General features: G+C 36.0%; 1 protein-coding gene across 12 annotated transcripts in view; it reads left to right on the forward strand.

The window, feature by feature from the left end:
- Window positions 1–25130, forward strand: part of MAK (male germ cell associated kinase) — a 91410-nt gene that overhangs the window by 47961 nt on the left and 18319 nt on the right. For 11 of the 12 annotated variants that reach the window (XM_045551679.1, XM_045551681.1, XM_045551680.1 and 8 more), the window contains 8 exons: window positions 5181–5235; window positions 5938–6059; window positions 9820–9899; window positions 13292–13424; window positions 15448–15619; window positions 16642–16809; window positions 20752–21063; window positions 24313–24485. In XM_045551679.1, coding sequence (XP_045407635.1) covers window positions 5181–5235; window positions 5938–6059; window positions 9820–9899; window positions 13292–13424; window positions 15448–15619; window positions 16642–16809; window positions 20752–21063; window positions 24313–24485 — 1215 coding nt within the window. Of the gene's footprint in view, window positions 1–4619; window positions 4680–5180; window positions 5236–5937; window positions 6060–9819; window positions 9900–13291; window positions 13425–15447; window positions 15620–16641; window positions 16810–20751; window positions 21064–24312; window positions 24486–25130 lie in introns of those variants that run through there. The other variant, XM_045551686.1, reaches the window with a different exon arrangement.

The raw sequence follows: 25130 nt of genomic DNA on the forward strand, positions 1-25130 counted from the left end.
GTGGCCTGATATAGGAGAATAGCATTGGGGATGGACATAACTGGACACATTCAAGGGACATTTAGGAGGCAGGCTCTGTAGGAACTGGTGACAGGGTGTCAGGGGAAGGAGTCAAAGAGGGGAAGAGTCCAGGCTTACTCCTGGGATTCTGGCTTAAATGGGTAGAGGTGGTGCCGTTCATCATGACAGGGAGGGGAAATCATAGGCTTATGGGTAAATCTGAGTTCAGTTTTGGGCGTAATGATTTAAGATGACTATAAGCAATTGAATAGTTGCATTTAAAGCACAAATTAGAGGTCTGGGCTGATGCTTTTGGAATTGTTAGTCTACAGATGGTAATTGAGCACTGAGAAACCCCAGCATGTAAAGGATGGGCCCTGGCACAGAGTCTTACAAAGAAGACTGAGAAGGAGCCACCAGAGAAAGCAAGAGAGTGTAGAAAATATCCAAACCCAAGGAAAAGATCTAAAGAAGGGAAAGTGCTCAACTGGAAGATGAGCAATAGTTAATGACTAAAAAGCTCTCGATTAGTTAGGAATGCATCTTGCTGCAAGTAACAAATACCTAAATTAATAGCAAGTAACAGAACTGAAGACTTAAGTAAGTAGGAGTTTATTTTTTTGACATATCAGGAAATCTGGAATTTGATGATTCCAGAGCTCTTTTGTGGCTCAACAGTGCACCCAAGGAATCCAGACCTTTCCTATTTTCATACTGAATGGTTAGCATTTTTTTGTCCTCAAATATGTCACCTAATGGCCACATTATGGCTATTTCACCTTTAGGCATTACATCCACGTTCAAGGTGGGAGGAGGAGAGAATAATACCAGCAACCTCTTCTCTCATCTTTTATCAGGTAGTGATCTTTCTTTCCCAGGAGCCCCCAAGGACTTCCCCCTCACATCTTGTTGGCTGTCACTGGCCACATGGTCTCCCTTACTTCCCAAGGAGGCCAAGAAAGTGAGGATATTCACTCTCCAGCCTCTGTACCAGGAGGAAAAAGGAAAGGGGCTGGAAATGGCCATCTGGTATCCAAATGATACCATCTTGCCATGGTGCTCCTTGGATTTGGGGCACCTGACATGACTGGTGGCTGTGGTGAGTGTCGTTCCAGTGGAACAGTAGAAGAAATAGGCCAGAGTGCGGTAGGGCAAGGAACAGCAGGAAGCGCAGTGGTGGAGGCATTGAGCCTGGAAGAGTTGTGAAGAATGCGTACTGAGTTACCAAGAAAGTCACAAAAGGATTGCCAAGTATCAATAAAAGTCCACCTTCAATTATCTTTGATTACATGGGATGAATATGAAAGTGGAGCTACTGGGAACATTTACATGACTTTTCTTCCCATCTTTACCCATCTATATGGAAAGCAGACCAGAGGAAGGCAAGGCAGGAGTGGTGGGACGTTGGGAGAGGGGGACATTCAGAATATGTGTGTGCTCTTGAGAGGGGAGTGGTGAAGGGCTGCCTAGGGGCCCAGGCTGGCTGGGGAGGTAAGGTAAGCCGAGCCACCGGCAACTGTAGGAGTAGCCGAGAGTTGAATGAGAGGGCATGTAAAGCAGTTTCCAGGGTGAAGGTGGTGAAAGGATAGGAGGTTACGGTCAGAGTCTGAGGTTGTAATGGTTGAGGTCTTGGAGAGCAGAACCATTCCTCACGATGAGGTGTTTATGAGTGACTGTGGCAGGGCAGAGGAGTTAAGGACCTGTGAAGCCTGGCTACTGGCAGGATTGTCAATGTGAATATTCACTATAACCATCACTCCTTAGGGTTCTGGACAAGATAGAATCTTAGGATAGTTTTTGGTCTTATGTTGCCTACGAGAGTCATGCAGGAAGGCTTTGCCATTTCTCTTAAGCCTGGTACAATGGAATAAACTTTACCTGAAAGTTACAGTTATTAGACCCCTTATTCTCCATTCTTATTCCTACTGGTTACCAAAACTACTCACATCCCATAATATCCAATCATCTTATGTTTGGTGGTATAAAATTTTAGGCATTTCCAATTTAGGCCATAAATATTCTAAGTATAATACTTTGGATAACACTTTAAATCCATCCATCCCTTTTCCCAAAAATTAAAAATAAATTCCATATTGAATACACTTTGTGTAACAGATAAAGAAGAGCTGCCTATCAATCTTCAAAGTGGGCAGTAAGCATGTCTCCTTGAAGGAAAATTGATCATTTGGAAGAAGGTATTTTCAGTCTAAAAATCTTTTAAACAGAAGAACCAGGAGTTAGGTATTGTGGGGGTGGTGTCTGCTAGAATTAGATGTACTCGGTTAAGAATGATGTTGAGGAGAGAGCAGAGGCTGAGCGCCAGCCCAGTATGGAGCTGGCCTGGAGGAACAAGGGTGCCGTATGGCAGTGGGTAGAGGATGGAGAGGGTGATATATTTGCCAGTGTGAACCTGGGGAAGAAAGTTAGTGCTTAATTTAGTAGGCAAAGCTTCTGAGCAGTCTAGCACTCCAGTCAGAACTGGCTGGGATGTGTTAGAGGGTGAGTGGTTAGAAGTTGGGAGAACACTATAAAGAAGAAAATGAAAGGCCCCTTTTGAAAATTTCCTTTGGGGAGTTTGAATTGAGGTCACTGGAAAGAAACCTTGTCTTATCTGCTACCATTTTTCAAAAAAGCTATAACCTACAATTCATGCTAGAGGAAGGTGGTAAGATTCCCTCACCTCATTCAGTGAACAAATATTTATTAAGGGCTCTGCCCTTTAAGGACTTGAGAGACAATTCTATTTCTGAGGGTCGCCTGTCTAGGGGGCAGGTCCTCATGAGCTCACCTGTGGGCATAGAAATTCATTCAGTCATTTAGCAAATATTTATTGAGCATCTACTATGTGTCACAACCAATCTAGGCATAAGGGAGTGTCCCTAAGGAGCTTACCTTTGGGAACAGGGGGTAAAGAAGCATATTATATAGTATGTTAGACCGTGATAAATGCTATGGAGAAAAAGAGCAGGAAAGGTGACCTAGTAATAGCATTACCATTTTCTTACAATGAGTAGCTAGCAATAGCAATGAAAATTAGCACAGGGCATTAAAGAAATAAGAATCAGCCCGAAACACCCTTTTATTTCCTCTAACCAGCTAGCTATCTCTGTCTGCCCAGAACATCTTTTTCTGTCTTTATAGGCTGGGACCTTCTGTCTTTCAGGTCTCAGTTGAAATGTCTTATCAAAAGGGACTGGCTATTAAATCTTTAAAAGATCCCTTTGTTCTGTCTCATGGTCCTTATAACTAATCTGTATGTCTGTTATGTATTAACTCATCTAAAATCATTTCTTCTGTTAGATGGGAAGCCATCTTTAACTTGTTCATTGCCCTGCCATGAAGTAGATGTTGTGTGAATTAATAAATGAAAGAAGATTGCAAGGAACCTAAAAGGAAATGCCTCTTCTTAGCTATTCTAAGAAATTGGTTTGTCTTTGGGATAATTATTTTGCAAGGAAACATGTTTGTTGTAGATAGATACATGCGTCACCTTAGGGAAGTATTGCTGAGAAGTGGTAATTGCTGGAAAGAAAGCCGCATTTTAGTAAATGTGGATGAAGACAGCAGACTTTACAAGTAGGACAAAAATTTCAATTATTAATGAATTATGAAAAGTAACTTGAATATATTTTTATCTGGTTTCTAAAAGATTGGATACTTTTTAAATTCTGAAATTACTTTTTAGGAATCATAACAGATTATATGTGTGGCTTCGGATGGATACAATCATTTTATTAAACTACTTTTATAGCTGTGCTTAAATTAACTTCTGTTTTATTTTAAATTTATCATTGTGCTACATTTACCTTTTGCACTTTAGAAAGATGTTTTATAAATCTATACCATGGAAAGGTATCTTTTAATAAACCAGTAAACCCTTGATTTCATCAAGCTTCTTCGTAAATTTCTGGTACCTGAATGACTATAAATGAAATTCTGATTCACTAAGGATATTTTAGAAATAATAGCAATAATGTCCTTCGTGTCTTATTATAGTCAATCATAGCTATTGGTAAAAATGAAACCACCTAGTAGTTATTGAGTGCCAAGCGAAGCAGTTAGCAACAAGTTTTTCTCATGCATTAATTTCTACTTTATGGCTAGCTAAGGAATTTGAGGCACCAAGAGATCACTAGGTTAACTTGTCCAAGGTCATACACTCAGTGAGCATCTGAGCAAGGCTTTGACTGCGGGCAGTGCGGTTTTACAGCCCACATTCTTGACCGTGATGTTGTGCTGCCAAGTGTTTACTCGTTTCCTTACCTGTGTGCTATACCCTCATAGAGGCTATCATTATAATTTCTGGACTATAAGAATTATTCTAATTAATAAAGGCAATTCTAAGCTTCCTATCTTCTAGAATGCCTCAACAAGAGATTATAATGCTAAATGAAAGCAGTGGAACATATTTAGTTTTTATTTTTTACAATCTAGCCTTGTAATTCTCATATCTGAATATGAAAATATTTTTTTAGAATGTGAATCTTATTTTTTCTTATCTCCTGCTTTGTATGATAACTAAAAATCTGTTCATATTAAAACACAACCACTATTTATGGCATATATAGTAGAAATACTTCATTACCCTAAATACTCTTTTGGTATATTTATCGCTAATGGTAACCGACATTGGGATGGAAGAGGGGAAATAACAAAATTCAAGAAAGCAATTTCTAAAGGTTGGTTACTTCTGAATTTTTACTAACTTTAAATCACTTAACTTTATGAGTCTCTTGTCTAAAACTGAGGTAATGATATAAAAGTTGTGAGATCAAATCACTGACTAAATTTGCTACCAAAATTTGTGATTTCTTTTCCTACCCACCTCTGAAGTATAGTGTTTCAAATTTCTCTCTCAAGTTTTAGAAAGACAGGAAATTTATAAGAGGCCCCTTTAGAAAAGCACAATTAACCTGATTAGAGAAATGTGAAGAACTCACCCAGAAAGGAAGATTAATGGTAATTTTTTCATCTTTTTGTTAAAGCAGAATTTCAGATATGATATAGACAGGAGCCTTTACCAAGTAGCCTTGACATAGAAGGGAGGGGATTTCCTTACAAGGGTGAGGGACTAGAGATAGAGCTTCCCCAGAGGGAACCAGTGTTAGAGTAAGACAGCCAGCGGTGTAAGTCTTGGAATCCTCAGTCCCTGTACACTAAACTTTTTAAATTTATTTTAGGATGAAGAGAAAGTTCTATTCTTGGGATGAATGTATGAACTTAAGAGAAGTTAAGGTAAAATCCTAAAGATGAAAAGAACCCAAGAAGGCCTTAACTCTACTCATGCTCAGGACAGTAGCTGAGATTATTCTGTTCTCTGTGGGAAGCATTCCAAAGATACTTGTGTTCTTGTTTTTCCTTTATCTTCCTAAAGTAAAGTAATTTCTCATTTCTTCTTGTTCTGGTGTCAGTGGAGAACAGAGTACAATTATACTCTCATATTTGAAAGTTCATTTTTACTTTTAAAAGATCACTTTATTGTAAGTAATCTAGAGATTAAAAAAGCATTTTAATTCATATTATCAAAGGAAAGTCAACTTTTTAAATTACTACATGCTATTTCCTTATATTTTATGCTTAAAGACTTGGATAAACTTCTGGGAACTTCTGCATGGCATGTCACATGGTTAAGTCAGGCAAAAGTTAGACCTGTTTAACAGACTGAGAGGAAAATGTGATAGATTGAAATGTTTGGTAGCTATTATTGACTTGGTTTGTTGTTGCACTTAGCATTCATTTCTTAAATCAGTTATTGCATGCTTTAAATAGATCTTCTAAGAGGTTTTAAAATTATGTAGATATTAAAATGTAATTCATTAATGAATCCAGAAGAAATGGAAAGTTACTTAAGGTAATTATCATACTTATCATTGATGAGATTTTGTCAACTTCTATAACTTTTCTTTAAGAAATGTTAATGATTATTTGTTGTTACAGTCTCTGAAAAAACTTAACCATGCCAATGTGATTAAACTGAAAGAAGTTATCAGAGAAAATGACCATCTTTATTTTATATTTGAATATATGAAAGAAAACCTCTATCAATTAATGAAAGATAGGTATGTCTTTATTCTATGAAAATTGTAATTTTTTTCCCTATTATTTCCTCCGTGAGTTTTTTGGATCCTTTCAATATGTCATACTTTGTAATATATAGGTTTATCACTCCAAGAAGTAGATTTAAATTAATTAGTTCTGTTATTTCTATCAAAGAGTAGCATTTAACATTGAAGAATCAGCTATGACATAGCCACCATTTTTCTGTTATAAATCCTTAAAAGTCAAGGTCAATATTTCCTATAAACACACATACTTACACCGTTTAAAATAAAAATCTATCTATAGTATTCAGTAATAAAGCTGGCCTTGGGCGCTATTGAGAAAGTTATCTCTGTTGTTCTCCTAAGCAACTCGTGAAACGCTATTGAAAGAATGAATGGAGAAAGGAATGAAGTAGCTTTTAAGAAAGGGTCTAAGAAACTTACTAATAAGGATGCATAAGTGAATGATAAAACTTCATGTGTTACCAATTCCAAGGAAGTTCTCATTTTAATTTCTAACACATTAACTGCCATGTGAGTTATATTTAACTTGTGAGTTTTGAGCCCGGGGCCTTCTGAAGCAAAACCTGGGCAAAACCCTGCAGTTTGGTTCGAGAAAATCTTACTTGTTGATGTTCCTATTGTTACAACTAATATTGAAAATTTAGTACTAAAAATGTGGATTAAATGAATAGAAATCAATAAATTTCATTTTTCTATTTATTTTTACCTTTAAATTACAATTAAGTCAAGAAAAACACTTTACCCTTTTGAACTGTTTTTCACGTTTTCACATTACTTTTTACATTACTAATTTTCAAGTTTTTGTATTACTTTTTTATTGAAAACAACACAAAGCAATAAAAAAGTTTTCATTAAATTAGAAAGGATTGTTTTGTTTTCAAAGTTTTTATTCTATTTTCATAATAAAACACCATGGCACCTAGGAAAAATTTTTTTTCTAATGTGGCAGTCAGTGTGTTAAACGTGTGGGCAGGATCTCTAAAGAGAGCTTCAGTCTTTTGCCATGGCCTTGGGGAGATAATGTTTTGGTGATGGTGGTTCTGGTCACATCTAGGAGATTAAAGTCTGTTTTGCCTGCTTTTACAGTGAGAGTTGTTCAGCAAAAGACCCTAAAATACTTAAAAGTAATTTTCCACTGTGATGATTTCTGTTTCTTTCTCACACACACACACACACACACACACACACACACAGTCTAAGGATAGTAAGTGAATTTTTCTGTAATCATATTTTTTCTTCTTTCAAAACATATTTATTGAATGCCTGTTGTGTTTCAGGCTGACATCACTATGATGTTAATATCAGTTAAAATAAAAGTAAATTTCTACCCCAAAATCAGTTTTTATTTTTCTAGAGTCCTTTCTAGACCTTGTATGTAGGCATGCATGCTTTTTCCTTAGTTGTAATTTTAATGATAATAAAATTTTTTATTGGATTCATTCACTTAGAAGTACTTTTTTATGCTGATACATAGTCTTTATAGTTACCATAAACATTATATTCTGTTAAATAGCTATACTAAGCTTCACTTTTTTCCTTGAACTATTTAAAATAAATGACTGTCAATGGGAGAATAGGTTGGTAATTATAGTATATAATATTGATGGAATTATGTAGCCATTAAAGGTGATAATTATAAAGATTATGAAAATGCTTATAAGTGGAAAAACAAATCAAAATTGTATTTATGTAACATTGATACATAATATAAAAGTTATGCATGCAAATGATTAGGACTGGATTAGAATACTGAAAAGCAAAAGTTTCTTAATCAGGTGGTGGGATTATGGGTAATCTTACCTTTTCAGCTTCTAATAAATTTTGCGCTTTAAAATATATGAAGTGAAAAATATATATATGAAATCTCAAGATATACTTGTGGATGAAAAAATTAAATACATACAATACATGAAATATATTTTCATCTGATTTTTAAGATATATATAAATCTGACAATTGAAGTAAAGAAATGTCAAATAAACACTACAGAGAATCAGGTTTTGAATTATATGATTCAATTCTAGATTTTTAAATTAAATGGAAATAAAAGTATATTGTTAGAATTTTATTTAATAGCTAAGAATAAATTTGACTATTAGCAACTATACATGATGAAGGCTATTTGAGGTTAAGCTGTATTTACATTTTGTTTTGAGTAGTTTAACTTCCTGAAACATTATTTTGAAGATTAAAAATTAATCTAAAAGCCCTTTTTGAATTTTATTCAAGTAAGCCACTTTTCCATTTCAATTAAAGACCCATATACATAAACCTTTGCACTGATGCTATGATTGTACTTTCAGCATATAGCATTTTTTTTATAAATTGTTGGTAAGAATAAAAATATTTACTTTAAAATTTATAGCTTATGAAAGTAAGTTTTAAAAATACTTCACTAACATATGATCAATATTATTTTCTAATTTGAGTTACGACCAGTGTTTATCTTTCTCCATTGTGTGTTTCTAGTCCATTTGGTATCTTAATGATTTCAATGGTGGGACATTTTGATATAATATAGTCATATAATGTAGAAAAATAGTCCATTTCCTGCATGTTGAAAGCATTTTTAATTGATCCTCTAAATTAATCCAATCAATCATGCTGAAATAAAGATGTTAGAAAATGTTGAAATTATGGTAAAGTTTAAAAGCTTAAAGTGATAACCTCTAAAACATAGTATGGCCTCAGGATCGAAGAATTAGTTGCTGATCACTTTAATTGGTGGCCTGGCAGAGATTAATATTTCTGCCCTAGTTAAGCCCTTATTAGGATCTTACTTTAGACTCTGTAAGTACCATAAAAAACTGCACTGTCAAACACAGTAGCCAGTAACCAGATGTGGCTGTTGAGCTCTTGAAATATCTGAACTGAGCTGTGTTGTAAATGTAATATAAATTACACACCAGATTTTGAAAACTTGATACAAAAATTATTTTTATTAATCTTATATTGATTACCTGTTGAAATAATATTTGATATATATTAGGTTAAATTAAATATATTGTTAAAATTAATTTCACCTATTTCATTTGCTTTTTTAAATGTAGCTACTAGAAAAATGTTAAGGACGTTAAGTCAGTGATCCCCAAACTTTTTGGCACAGGCTTGGATGGAGTGCAGGGCCTGAGCTCAGGCAGTGGTATCACCGCTGTAAATACAGATAGATGAGGCTTCTTTGGCTCATGCACCACTTGCCTCCTGCTGTGCGCTCCCCACACACACTTTCCTAATTTTCATGGAAGACAGTTTTTCCACAGACGGTTGGGGTGGAGTGGGAGGCGGTGGAGCTCTGTGGCCAGAGAGTTGGGGACCACAGACTTAAGTGGCTCTTTTGTGGCTCTTATATTTCTATTGTATAGCTCCAATATGCAGAATACAACTGAAGCATTTATGGCCTGAAAACTCTTAAAGCCTACATGATAACAGCTTTGTGTGCTTGGTTTATCTGATAGTGATTCAGTTTTCCAATTTACTTTGCTCTTCTTGGGACAGTTTAGAATTTAGCTCTTGAATATTTGTGTGATATATTTAGTTTGGGATTTGAGTTTTAGCCAAACATAAAAATGAAAAAAAAAAACCCTAATTTTCACATTTTAAATTTATGACTTTTAACACTATAAATCTATAAATCATAGCTTTAGCCAGTATCATGAGGCCAGCAGAGGTGCCAAGACAGGAGGAATATAAGTCTTTGGATTGGTTGGTTGCTTGCTTAATAGTATTACATGACTCTGTGTTCATTTCTTCACAGAAACAAGTTTTTTCCTGAGTCAGTCATCAGAAATATTATGTATCAAATATTGCAAGGCCTGGCTTTTATCCATAAACATGGTAGGTTTCTTTTTAAGTCTCATTTCTCTGCCTCTTTAGATTACTGTCAAGATTGTACACAGAAATTGTATATGAACTGTTAAATAATATTCTAGTAGATAACTACAAGTTTGTGGTACATGCCTATATATACTGACTTTTTTATTTAAAAGAATTTAGAATTTCTTTAGTCCTGTATGATATAAAATGGAATTTCTATAATTTATAACTCTCTTGCTATAATAATCTATAACTATTAAAAATTGAACTTTTTAACAGTTTGATCATCAGACCTTGGTCATCATAAACCCAAGCTGCAACCTCATTCCCCTAATTTATTATGAAATGAAAAAAAAAGTTCTTCTTTTGGAAAAGATTAGACTGCTTTGATCTAGTATGACCAGTTATTAACATTTAAATAGTTTAAATGGTGGAGTATTTTATAGTTTTCCTCAGTATTTACATTTAGTTGTGTCTATTCCCTGAGTAGAATTAAAGCAAGTACTTGTTCTATTTTCTATGAATTTCTTGTTTATATATTTTAATTTATGCAGTTTTTGCATATCTATAACCAAAGTAGTTATTAGTCTAAAAAGTGAATGTGATTATTTTTAATGAACATTTGTTTAGAATCACTAGATGTGTAGATATTAAATTAGAGAAGTTTGTGCCATACAATTGCTGCATTCTGAGCATAGGCCCTCAACAGTCACCATTGGTCTCCTTTCATGTCTCATCCTATATTTTATATTTTCTTTTGTCCTTTCTCCTTTAACTGCTACAGAAAATAATTTATCTTCTAGAAATGCTATTCAGGATTCCATATAAGTATTTTAAGAACATTTCTCAATCCTTAATTTTTTATTTCTGCCATATAAACTATTGGGGGCTTTAAAAAGTCTCAATCACATGATAATATACAAGAATCCATTGGTAAATATCAGTAACTTATTAGTTATATGGAAACAAAAATATGTTTTTTAATCAAATGGATTCCTGATCTTTAATTTGTTTTAAACTCTGATCAACATGATAAGAGTTGATCAACTTGATCAACTTGATATTTGCCTGGGTTGATTTATACTATCAGCAACTTCTAAAGCATAAGGGGTTGAAGGAGGAAGTTTGTTTAGAATTTAAAAATTGTGGCTGAAAGTAAATAACACACGAATAGTTTAGAGTTGAGTATATATAGTTAGTTGACTATACAGTGATTTGGGAAACCAGGCTTTAAGAACAATTAGACATTTTTACAAAAGCCAAATTATTCTTGTTGTAGTTAAACATCTCAGATGTAATACTTCAAGAAAATAGATATTTTTAAATAGTTGCTGTCAAAAAATGAGACTAATATTTAGTTAAATAGAACTAGATTACCAATGTATTTATATTAGGATCGGGAGAACCTCAACTGGACAGATATGTAACTGACTTAATTCTCTAAGACTTTCTGGACTAATGTCACTTTGCTCTACCATCGCATTTCTGTTCCCTTCTTTGCATTACGGAAGTGCAGTGGATTTCTCTTGGATGTTAGTGAAATGTATTTTACCAACTGTTTTGAGTAGAAATCCCACATAAACTTGGAATACAAAACTATTACACATGTCAAAAATGTAGAGCCCATGCTGGCTTTGAAGTGTTAAAAAGTTTAGGCTTAGAAAATTTTCCTAGCCCCAGAGCTACATGAAAACCCTCTTCTAATGACCAGCCACCACCCCCTGCCTCACAAGGCCGTTAGAATCCCATCTGTGTACAAAACAGTATTCTTTATTTTATTTATTTACTTACTTTGAGACAGAGTCTCACTCTGTTGCCCGGGCTAGAGTGCTGTGGCATCAGCCTAGCTCACAGCAACCTCAAACTCCTGGGTTCAAGCAATCCTCCTGCCTCAGCCTCCCTAGTAGCTGAGACTACAGGCATGTGCCACCATGCCCAGCTAATTTTTTCTATATATTTTTAGTTGTCTGGTTAATTTCTTTCTATTTTTTAGTAGAGACAGGGGTCTCGCTCTTGCTTAGGTTGGTCTCGAACTCCTGACCTCGAGCGAGCCTCCTGCCTCGGCCTCCCAGAGTGCTAGGATTACAACAGTATGCTTTAGATCACCCTTAGGAAAAGACTTCCTTAAAAACAAATCTGATTTGCAAGAAGGGCTTTAATTCTTTCCCCTGAGGTCTTCTGTCTCATTTTCTTTGGGATGCCCAGTAGCTTTGGTAACTAACCGTTTATTTTGTATATTGAATTAGTAATATAAGCATTATAATTATTGGAGTTTTCAATGACATAGCTATCGAGGAGAACTGAACATGAGATAAAATAACTTTAAATGAAGAAATTGGTTATAATGTGTGGAGTTCCATTTTTGTCTAATGGACTTTTCAAACAAGTGGAGTATACTCAAGGAATCAGCTGCACTGACTTAAGGCTGATTAGGAAGTGCTCCCCATGCATTATTAGGCTACTTCTCTATGGGCCTCAGCCTCCTCATCTGTTACACAGTAGTGATAACAATACCTCCTTAAGGTAGTTGTACAAATTAATGGAGATAAATCATAATGTGGTCATATCTATAGCAGTGCCTGAATCTACTGGAGTCACAAGTAAAAATACATGTTAGGCTGGGCGTGCTAGCTCACACCTGTAATCCTAGCACTCTGGAGGCCAAGGCGGGAGGATTGCTTGAGCTCAGGAGTTTGAGGTTGTTGTGAGCTATGAGGACACCACTGCACTCTATCAGGAGCACCAGAGTGAGACTCTGTCTCAAAAAAAAAAAAAATCTAAAAAAATTTAAAAAAATTAAACATATATGTTAAATGGGTAGTTTATTTTTATGGTCTTACATACTGTGTCAACTTTCTTGCCAAGTCATTTTGAAAGCATGGTCCTATATCCCATCACTTTTTAGGGAATAAATGCTTTCACTTTTAGGGAATAAATCTTTTCCTCATGCTGCTTACATGTGCTGCTTACAATACAAACAAATTAAAAATATGAGTCACCAACATAGCCAAAAAGTAGAAACAACCCAAATGTTCATCTCTGATGGATAAGTAAATATGCTATATCCATATGATGGAATATTATTCAGCAATAAAAAGATGAAATACTGATTTATGCTCCAACATGGACGAACCTTGCAAACATTACCTAAGTGAAAAGAGCCAGTCACAAAGGACCAGATAGCCTAAGATTGCACTGATATGAAATGTCCAGAGTAGGCAAATCTATAGAGAAAGAAAGTGGGTTAGTGGTTGCCTAGGGCTGGAGATAAAGGAAGATAGATGGATAAGAGGCATGACCTTTCTTTTTTAAGGTCATGTTTCTAATTATGATAGGCTAAATTATATTGTTTATAAATCAAATAAAGCTATGTTTAAACATGATTTATTGTTTTTTCTCTCTGTGTTACCAAGGCTTTTTTCATAGGGACATGAAACCAGAAAACTTGCTTTGTATGGGTCCAGAACTTGTAAAAATTGCTGATTTTGGACTTGCAAGAGAATTAAGGTCACAGCCACCATATACTGATTATGTCTGTACCAGATGGTGAGTAGTTTTATGCAACTCTCCTGAGGCATAAGTCTATGCTGAAGTTTTCCTACAGTGGATTATTAGATATCTTTCTAGAGGCCCATATAGAACTAAATTTTGTATTCTTTAAAGAGAGAGGATTGATTCATTACTATTCTGATCAATGGAAAAAGAAGGAAAAAGAATTTCATTATTCATGCAACAAGTAGTTATTGAACACCTACTATGTGCTGGATATTATTTTAGGCACAGGGAACACAGCAATGAACAAACATAAGAGAAAAATCTTTTCCTCATGCTGCTTACATGTGCTGCTTACAATATAAACAAATTAGAAATATGAGTCACCAACATAGCCAAAAAGTAGAAACAACCCAAATGTTCATCTCTGATGGATAAGTAAATATGCTATATCCATATGATGGAATATTATTCAGCAATAAAAAGATGAAATACTGATTTATGCTCCAACATGGACGAACCTTGCAAACATTACCTAAGTGAAAAGAGCCAGTCACAAATGACCAGATAGCCTAAGATTGCACTGATATGAAATGTCCAGAGTAGGCAAATCTATAGAGACAGAAAGTGGGTTAGTGGTTGCCTAGGGCTGGAGATAAAGGAAGATAGATGGATAAGAGGCATGAGGTTTCTTTTGGGGTTAATGAAAACGTTCTAAAATTGATTGTGATGCACAGCTCTGTGACTATACTAAAAGCCATTGAATTGTACACTTTAAATGGATGAATTGTATATTATGTAAATTATATCTCAATAAAGCTGTTAAAAATATTTGTCAAAGTACAGTAAGTCATCCCTTAACTCTGTTGATAGGTTCTCAAACTGCACCTTTAAGTGAAACAACATATAACAAAACCAATTTTCCCACGAGCTAATTGACATAAACAAAAGTGAAGTTCCTGTGGCATATTTCTGGTCATAAAAGCATCACTGAACTTCTAAATAAAGATCAAAACGCTTCTAATACTAAACATTGAAATAAATGTGAGCTATACATACATTTAAGAAAGATGAACAAAAACAAGGAAAATAAGTATTTACCTGTTTGTCCCTGTTCAGGGTCGTGGGTGGCCAGAGCCTGTCCCAGTAGCTGAGGGCCAAGGTCGGGCCCAGCCCTGGCGTGGACACTGTCCCATCACAGGGTACACTCAGACACGCACCCATGCTCAGAGCCCGTAGACACACCAGTTTGTCTGATATGCACATCTTTGGGATGTGGGTTGAAACTGGAGGACCCGGAGAAAACCCCTGCAGACGTGGGAAGGAACGTGCAAACTCCACATAGACAGGGGCCCTGGCTGCGAAGCAATTTTTTTCCCCATCCACGTTATAACAAAACAATAACGTTGAACATAGTGATGTTATTTGAGGACCTACTGTGCCCTGAATGAAAGCAAAAAGACAGTATTATAAAACATTTGGACTGAAATATTTATAGATTTCAATATGAAAAAAGGAATTAGAATTGAGAATATCTTCCGTTTACCAGACTTCGTGTTGGACTTACCAGGTACTTTTGCTCTTGTAAATATTTGTCTCAATTAACAATATTGTTGTCTACAGAGAGGAGTCAATGGAGGGTATCAGTACTTTCAAAATGATAAAAAGAAGAAAAAGCATCCACTACTCAGGGATAATCTTTGTTAATCTTTTGTTTTCTGTCCTCCATGTGAATATATACTGGATCAAATAATGCTTTGTAACATGGTTTTTCTCCCTTTTTTCTTAATACATGGGATAGCACTTATTTCCATATTTATTCACTTGAGTTCCGGTCTCAGGCTATGTGGACATTTCACTTACATTTGTCTCCATCCCCACTCATTGTTTGTGGTCAGGGAACGTATGTTATGTCCAGTTGTCCCCAGCACTTTGTACAAAGCCCTGAAACACAGAAGGCACTTAATACCTGTTCCTTGATGGCAATGCATGACCAAACAGAGCAGAATGCCACTGCCCATCCATGTTTCAAATTACAATCAAAGTAGCCATTTTTTTTTTGTTTCTATTTTCATAGGTATCGTGCTCCTGAAGTTTTGTTAAGATCTTCAGTTTATAGCTCTCCCATTGATGTGTGGGCTGTTGGAAGTATAATGGCTGAATTATATACATTAAGGCCACTTTTCCCAGGGACAAGTGAGGTTGATGAAATCTTTAAGATTTGCCAAATTTTAGGGACTCCCAAAAAAGTAAGTACTCTTGTCCCTAAGTTGTTATAACTTTTGATTATTTATAACTTGCTACTTTGCTTTTAATTGTATAACTTTTGATTATAACTTTTGCCTAGATATCTGGTATTTTACTTTTAAATAGGCACATAATTCAATGGTTAATTTTCTTACCATCTTTATATTTCTTTTTATTGGGGCGGGATAGGGATTGCAAGAAGCCAGAATCCCACCAGACTGAAGAAAAAAGGTGCTTTTTAAAAGAACTTAAGGAAATTCTGTATATTTAGAGTATAACTTTGGGTTGATGACCAGCTGACAACTACATAGACAACCTGCTTAGGCTCATTCCTGCCTGCTCTGTGATTGTCTCTTGGCATCAGCTCTTTAAGCCCTGGTGCCCTGGACCTTAACCCTTTCTTGTTTCCTTTTATATAACTCTGCTGTGGGTATTCTACTTCTTGAACTGAGTACTTTTTGATTAGCTATTATATTTCAGCTAGACCTTACTTTCTGAGATGTGCTTAATAAGTGTGTGTATAATTACATCCTAAGTAAATTAGTATGCGTCTTGTTAACATTAGACAAGTGAATATAGATATCAAAGCTTTGACATGATTGTCCCTTCCCAGCTATGTGCAATTTTTAACACTGGATGCCTGTATATAATAATAATTAGGATCTTTGTGTAGTAATCAGCCTTTTTGTAAAGCACTTGCCCTTATTTGTTCAAAGTCACCCAGGTATCGTCATCATCATCATTATCATCATCGTCATCGTCATCATCAAAACCAGACAGGAGTGTAATATTTTGGAATTTATTAAAGTACTTTCTCATTTTTTCCTAACTGTCATTCAATGTTCTTTCTATACTGTTTGCAGCATTCAATGAATTATATATGTGGTCTGTTATTTATATGAATCGACATTAAAATGTTTACACATGAATGATTTTCATATTACTATTCTGTTTTTAAATGGATTACTAAAAACAAGTTTTCTTTCTGCTTTCTCACACCCACACTGATATGTTCCTTGAACAGAGTGACTGGCCTGAAGGATACCAGCTTGCATCCTCTATGAATTTCCGCTTTCCCCAGTGTGTTCCTATAAACTTAAAAACTCTTATTCCAAATGCCAGTAATGAAGCTATTCAGCTTATGACTGACATGTTGAATTGGGATCCAAAGAAACGACCAACAGCAAGCCAGGTACGATGAATCTCGCTGTTACATCTTTTTAAAATTTTGAGGTTTTATAATATTAGGGATGTTTTCATTTACAAAGACACGTCTATTCTCAACAAAAGTTTTAGCAAGAGAATTAAGCCCTAAAGCATCCAGTGTATATAATGAATTAATTTCTAGGCGTATAAGATCCATGGGAAAATTGCAAAAATAGCCACTGCAGTGGTTTTCTGTGTTTTGTGGTTCAAGTAAAGAATCCTATGTGGCTGAGGCTGAAAGGAATTAATCTGTTACAATAAAAATTTATACATGTGACAGACTAATTAAGAAGGAACTTGTCATGGGTAGCAAAAAGGCATCTCTTTAATCATTTAGCCCAGTAGACTTTTCTGTGCCATCTTTACGGTTTAGAGGTGGGATTCTTGATCACTTCTCACAACAGTATCATCCCTCCCTAGGACTTGAAATAATGTTCAGTCTCTGGCTCCCACAATACGGCAGCCTTGTGACACCACACTTAGTTCCTTTGTGACTAACCTGCTAACATCTACAGATGCATAGCAAGTCTTCTGGCCTGTAAAACACCATGCTTTTATCTCAAAGGGCTTCGATAAAAACTGATAAAGTTTGTTGTATTATCATTGAAATAAAAATTATATATATGTCAAAATTACAAAAAATTATTTTGCTTGTTTGATTAAACTTGAGAAAATGTGTTCTAAAAGTCATCTGGAAGAACAAATGGGAAAGAATAGACAAGATGAGTTAAAACAAGAATAAGTAGTTAGAGAGTGTTGATAGGGGTAGACAGCTTGCCCCATCAGATAATAGAGTAATCTGTAAGTGACAATAATAACAACAGTGAAAGTACTGGCATCCAAGTTGACAAATAGCTCAGAGTTGCAGAATGTGTAAGTCAGGAAAAGATAGATGTGGTGCCATAAATGGGGGAAGGACTGTTCAGGGAATGATACCAGGACAATTCACTGACTCTTAGGGAAAAATAAATTCAGGTTCTTACCACTTACCATACTTTACAAATAGATAACAGAAGGATTAAATTTAAAAAGTGTAAAAAAAAAAAAAAACCCTTTAGAAACTAATAGAAAGCATACATGCATGCTCGATCTCAAGGTAAGAAAAATGGGTGTAAAAGTTATAGAAGAAACCACAAAAGGAAAACTCAGAAGATTTGATTACATAAAAATTAAAATTTTTTCTATGTAAAAATCTTAAAATGGAAAAACAATATAGCAAAATTTATTTTTAACAAGTATGACAGTGTTAGTATCCTTAATATAAGGTTCCTACAAAAACATAAGAAAATAGTGTTTGTGTATTTCTTAATCTTTCTAAATATTCATTATCTTTGTAATAAAGATGTAATAAGTTTTCGAGTGTATTTAAAAAAGAAAAGTGAGCATGGGACATGAAAAAAATTCACAGGAAAAGACATACAAATTACCAAAAATATTTTTTAAATGTTCAGTCCTTGTTTACTATCATAAAGTGCAAGTAAAGATGAGATACCATTTTTCATCTCTCTTAGTAAGAGAAAGCAATTTTGTAATGCATATATATATAAAGCCTTAAAACAGAAAGTTGGATATTTAGGCTTAAAGATGTTTAAGTACAATTGAAAACTAACCTTCCATTGAAAGTTAATCTCTAAATGTTTCCAAATTTAAATTATGTACATCTTTAATTTGAAATATACTGCTACCATTAACAATGAATGTTTTAAAATTAAGAAAATTTAATAATTTGGCAGGGATCTCATGCTCAAATGCTATTATACATATAATATGATTTTGTTTAAAAATATATATGATGTATGATGAAAAAATACTGAAAAGAAAAATATCAAAAATGTTAGCAGTAGCTGTCTCTGGGTGTTGAGATTAGAGATGATTTTTATTTTCTTCTTGAGATCATTTCTTATTGTCTCCAGTGATCACTTATTCCCTTCATAAATAGAAAAAAATGCTAATATTATTTAAAGATTCCCCTCTTGAAGGATGGCAGTTGGTATCTTAAAGGGGAAGAATTGTTACAAAACCTTGAAATTACAAAACACATCCTCAAAGGTTCCAGCTCCAAAATATACATTATTAATTTAGGAGCACTGACATACTAATTAATTACTGTGACTTCAGAATTTGAGCACCTTCTGTGTGTTAGGTACTGAAGCACTTAAATTATATCTGTTGCATTCCACTTAGTAATATTACTATAGTTATACATCAGTTGCAGTAGGGAACATCTTAAAAGAAAAACTCCTTTTACTTCTGCCAAAATATACCTCCCTGCCCTTCCCCTAACCCTTAACTAACTCTTTCTTGTGAACTGTTTCACAGCCCTGCTTTTAGTGGACGCAGAGAGATCTAGTTAGGGAGAAAAGTTGGTTAAGATGTAGGATTCAAAGACCATCTATTAATAAAACACAGAGCTGCTTTCTGTTCCTCTGAAAATTGCCCTTTCACGTGTGAGAAGGGATTAATTGTTGGTCAAGGCTGTGTTGCCACATAGGTGGGTACAGGGTAAGGGCAGGGGACCAGGGCTTGGCACTCTTAAAGAGCCTGTCCCCAGAAAACAAGAACAGCCAGAGGCACCAGGGCTGGGAACTTCCCTCCTTTGCCCAGGTATAGGATGCTGATAGGGGAAATTTTCACAGCTGTGTGGCATGGAAGGCTTCAGACATGCTCTAGAGCATTTTCTCAGTTTCAACCCTAACATTTCAGACCAGATAACTCTTTGTTGTAGGGGGCTATCTGGTGCATTATGAGATATTTAGCAATATTCCCGGCCCTTTAGACACTAGGTGCCAGTAGCATTTCCCCACCCCTGTCATCATCATAAAAAATGTCTCCAGACTTTACCAAATGTCTCCTAAGGGGCAAACTTGACCCCATTTGAGAACTACTGCTCTAGACCATGCCACGCAGACATCAGGGGGTCCTTTCTCCTCCATGTAAGCAGTTGGATGACTGATCTAGGTAAGAATCCAATGATCATTGTTATTAGTATTTTTGTGTTTTCTTCCCATAAATGTCTTCTCCTTGCTGGTAGATTGATAAACACATATGTTTTTGTAGTCTCCTTTCTTAGAAATTTTTTATTGTTAGGCTGAGAGTGACCCTGAATTTTATATACAGCTGGGGCTAATCATTTCAAATAAACTATGTGGAAGTTTTTCTTATCTTAATGCCTTTTGATGCACTCTGAACCATGATCAGTGTCTAGTATTTTAGAATGAATTAATCATATCAATTAGCCAATGCTTATAGATTAGATTTTTTTTTTTTTTTTTGAGACAGAGTCTCGCTCTGTTGCCCAGGCTAGAGTGAGTGCCATGGCGTCAGCCTAGCTCACAGCAACCTCAAACTCCTGGGCTTAAGCAATCCTCCTGCCTCAGCCTCCCGAGTAGCTGGGACTACAGGCATGCGCCACCATGCCCGGCTAATTTTTTCTGTATATATTTTTAGTTGGCCAGATAATTTCTTTCTATTTTTATTAGAGACGGGGGTCTCGCTCTTGCTCAGGCTGGTCTCGAATTCCTGACCTCGAGCGATCCACCCGCCTCGGCCTCCCAGAGTGCTAGGATCACAGGCTTGAGCCACCGCGCCCAGCCTATGGATTAGATTTTGTTTTCATGCGAAATCTTTAAAAAAATAGAATAGTTGTTTTGCCTAGATGTTAAAATTACAAGTGAGTTTTATATTTTTTCTACTTGTACTTCTAAATTTTTTAAATGGAATTTATTCCTCAAATCATTTTTTTCTGGTTATATTTTAGAAATTACCAATAGGGGCACTGCATAGGGGAAAGTACAGATGCTTTCTCGATCTTTGAAGCTTATGTAGGCTAATGATAAATGCCTGGCCCAGTGCCAGACAATCATAGTTTATGTGCAATAAATTTAGGTGGAATCACTTTCCATTTTTTGTTATTTCCATGCGTTTACAGGCATTGAAACATCCATATTTTCAAGTTGGTCAGGTATTAGGCCCTTCCTCAAATCATCTGAAGTCAAAACAGCCTTTACACAAGCAGCTGCAACCAATAGAACCGAAGCCACCTTTAGTTGAACTAGAGCCTAAGCCTCTGCCAGATATAATTGATCAGACTGTGGGACAGCCTCAGCCAAAAACCAGCCACCAACCACTGCAGCCCATTCAGCCGCCACAGAACATGAGTGTCCAGCAACCTCCAAAGCAACAGAGTCAGCAGAAACCGCCACAAACACTATTCCCAAGTATCATCAAAAACATGCCAAATGTAAGTAGCCAATAATGACACTTGACACAAAATAGCTAGACTCACGCAATTAGGATTCTGTTCCAAGGCATTTCTAATTATGTTGGGGAAGATATAAAAGATTATTCTATATTAAAGCCCCTGCTTCCTCTGGTAGGAATTTGGAATGAGGTAACTTAAAATTCTAATATGGTTTATAAAGAGAAAAGCTTTCAGAATGAAAGTAATAAAGTTTGCATGCTACAGACTTCCTTTAGCAGTTCATTTGATGCAGAAGAATTCAAAGAAAGAATGAAAAGGAATCAGGTACTTCAGAGTACTGATCCTAAATCTTAAGTATTTTAACAGTTCTGCAACTTTACAATTTTTAAATGCTAATGAACATGAACAGAATAGGTTTTTGTTTTTTGTTTTTTGTTTTTTTTTTTGTCAGGCATAGTATAAAACTTCTTCTTCCCACTTCTTTTGTTCAGTTCCGGGAGCTCATCAAGTACCATATTATTTTAGCCGTCCCCTTGGGGTATACACTTTCAAATGTGTTTGCATTATAGCATTTTAGGACTGAAAGAGATCTTAACACAGTACCTAATTCCTTATCCAGTCTTCAGCCACCCCCACCATCCTAGTATAAATGAGGCTCCCTTACCCCCCAGTAGCACTAATCACAGTCTAATGTACTAGTAATTACTTGTTTTTTATGTTGTTGTTTATTATCTGGCCTTTCCTACTAGAGTGAAAGCTCCACGAGGTCAGGAATGTTTGTCTGTTTTGTTTATCAGCATAGCCCCCGAACCTAGAATGAATGGTGCCTACCACATGGTAGAGTCTCAATAAGTATTTGTTGAGTGAACGAATGAATGAATAATTGTCCACACTATTTTTAAACCTCCAGGGTCCTGGAGAGTCTACTTCATCTTTGGGACAGTTCTGAACATTCTTCCTTATGCTGAGCTAAAATCTGGTTTTCTATAGCTTTTAATAAAATCTAATCACTCTTCTAGAAAAGGCAGCTTTTTAGATATTTGAAGATCGCCAGATCACCCTTGTATTATCTGCCCTTTTCCTAGGAGACTTCCCTCACATGCTCTGCATAGGACATCATGCACCAACGACTGAGTGACCCTAAGTTCCTGTGTGTGAAGGAGCCTTTAAATCCCTTCACCAGCCTGTTTCCCATCTGGAATGAGGCTACCAGAGGTCGAGGGAGGCAGAGGGTAGGGAGGACAGAGCAGAGTGAATCACTTCCAAGGTTCCAAAACCATATGTTCACTCCTGCTGCCGAGGTTTGCGTTCCTTTTTTTTTTTTTTTTCCTTGGCTCATCAAATGTTGACTCCTACTGAAAGGGAAGGAAAGGAAGTTCATATGCATGGAGTACCTGCTAACTGCTGTGCTAGGCCCCCCCAGTAACCTAGCCCTAAAATTTGACATAGCTAATAAGTTCCAGAGCTGAGATTGAGCATTCAGTCAACTAAAATTTCTAAGTCTACCTGTTTTATAAATGCTTCTGATAAATCACCTATCCTGTACCTCTACATATGTACTTGATCTCTAGGATTCAAAGAGTTGCAAGACTTCAGTTTTATGTTTCAAATTTCTAGTTATTTTTGAACGCTTATTTTTTCTTCTCAGTTTGACCTTTCCAGCTTGTTGCCACTATGGATTTGTTTAGTTGTTTGTTTTTCTCCTGTGTCTTCATAAATAGCAGTGAGCCTTTGGACAGGCCACGAGAACCTTCTTCTAGATTGATATTGATCCATTAGGCAGTAGTCTTGGTCAGATTATGGAACTATGTACTGATCCACCTTTGCTGTCCTTTCATTGCATTATTTCAGTGGTAAGGATGACATGAAAAATCCTGTCACCCACTTGGCTGAAGTGCACATGCACTACATCCAACAAATTGATTTTTTGCCCTTTATGAAAAATGATGGGCCTCTAAGATTCACCATTTTTTCCCTTAGTGTGTACAAATGTTTTCTTTAGTAATTGATTTTAGAATTTTTGCCCTCATCCTATACCAAACTTAATGCAGAGTTTGCAAAAATCCTCCTTCCACTTTATGAAAATCATTTATATTTGCCCCTTTACAGTCTTCCCAGACATATGTGGTTCTTTGCTGTCACTGACATTGTTCAGCAGTGTTCAGCATCAGTGCCCTAAACTACAGTGCCATGAAAAAGAGGCTTTTGACTCTGTGAAGTACAGTGTTTTATTAACTCTACTCATCTGGAGCTTCAGATCTTTGTATTCCCTTCAGTCTGGAGATCATTGTCCCTGGCAAAGAAAATAATAGTACAGAAGTTGTCAGGGACTACTTTTTGTCATCATCCATCAGTATGACAGCACCAGCTTCAAGCAATAGCATATCCATTTTTAAAGCATCTTCTTGCTGCCAACAAAGCTGTATTTGGCTGCCCTTCCTTCCAAGCTCTATTTGCTGATTTTGAATTGCCTTTTGGGTTTTTCTGTTTATATGCCCCCAGACCACTCTCTATAAATTTGTATAAAAACAAATCACTGTCTGTCCCAAGTCAGGATGTCCACATTCCTTATTTCTGTTAATGGGGCCACCATTCTGAGACAATCAGACTCACACTTCCCTCTCTGTGTCCATTAGGATTACATTCAGTGACTTATGACAGAAACCCCAACCACTGTGGCTTCAATAATAGGGGTTGTTTTTGCTCGCTTAGCAAGAAGTTGGGTGGCAGGCAACCCAGAGCTTGTGCAGTTTCCAAAGGAACCAGGCTGCTGCCGCCTTTCTGTTCCATCGCCCTCAGCAAGTGGCTTTCATCCATGGCCTGTGACCATGAGATGGCTGTTGCTCCTTTGGGTGTCGCGTCTGCATTCTGGGAGAGGGAAGAGTAAAAGATACTGGCATGTGCCAGCCTCAGTGTCCTCTCCTTGAGGCTGTCTCTACTTGGGAAGGGCACTAAGGCTTTGAGAACTTAAGTCACTTGCCCAAAGAGACACAGCCAAGTCTCAGTTTTCTGTATCCTTCACATCAATGAAGGGTCAACTCAGATCCTAAATATTCAAGTCTCCCCCCAACCCTAGTTCACAGAGATCTCTCCTCTGAATACCTATTATGTTTTTGGCATTTACTACCTATTTTTGTTAATGCTTTTAAATGTGTGTGTATGTTATCTCCTTTAGTATATGGAAGGCTCCTTGAGAATGGGGGTTCTTAGTGTCTAACACAATAGCTCGTGCATGGAACGCATTCAGCATGTGATTAAAGATTATGACAACTGATTTTTCCACCACAGAAGCCAAATGGCGCACTGGGTTATAAAAATGCGAGGAGGTGCTGGGGCCAGGCTGTCTTCAAGTCTGGAGACAGCTGGGAGGAGTTTGAAGATGGTGATTTTGGAGCCTCCCATTCCAAGAAGCCAAGCATGGACATTTTCAAAGAAAAGAGGAAAATAGATACTCCATTTTGGTAAGTTTTCAAATTTCTCAGGGAAAAAATATTTTTATCATGTGTCAACTTTATTTTGCTCATTAAATATAAATGAATGTAGACCTTAAAAGAAAAAAAATTGGCTTAATTAATATTGTTCTCTTCTACAAAACCTAAATCCTTATGCATACCTCTGAAAAGTTAAGACTCGACTTCTCACAGGAACGATTCTCAGTATTAGTGGATGAATGGTTTGTGTGTGTGTGTGTGAGTGTGTGTGTGTGTGTGCAGGTGTGTGCATGCTTAGGAAGGGGTTCTTGTTCAGTTTTTGTGGTGCTGTTGTGAATTGTGATCATCATTATTCCCATTTGAAATTCACAAGCCTATTTGCAGAAAGCAGAGCACCACGTACAAAATTAGTGGTTTCTTCTGATGGTGTTAAGATTTAATTATTAGCTTGCTTGCTATACTAAGCTTTTTTTTATCATTTTCTGAACTTTTTCTGGAAGTTGAATATTTCTAGAAGTTCCTTTTCTTTTTATAAGTTAGATCCTTATTAGTACATTATTCAACGTTGAAGTTAGGATAGGTTAAATTTCGATGAACATTTTGGAAAGATACTTTCAATTTTTTTCCTTTTTGGAACAGAAGAGGCATCAGGAGAACAGTTGTATTGCGAGTCAG

Source organism: Lemur catta, chromosome 5 (assembly GCF_020740605.2).
Source record: "Lemur catta isolate mLemCat1 chromosome 5, mLemCat1.pri, whole genome shotgun sequence".
Classification (NCBI taxonomy): domain Eukaryota; kingdom Metazoa; phylum Chordata; class Mammalia; order Primates; family Lemuridae; genus Lemur; species Lemur catta.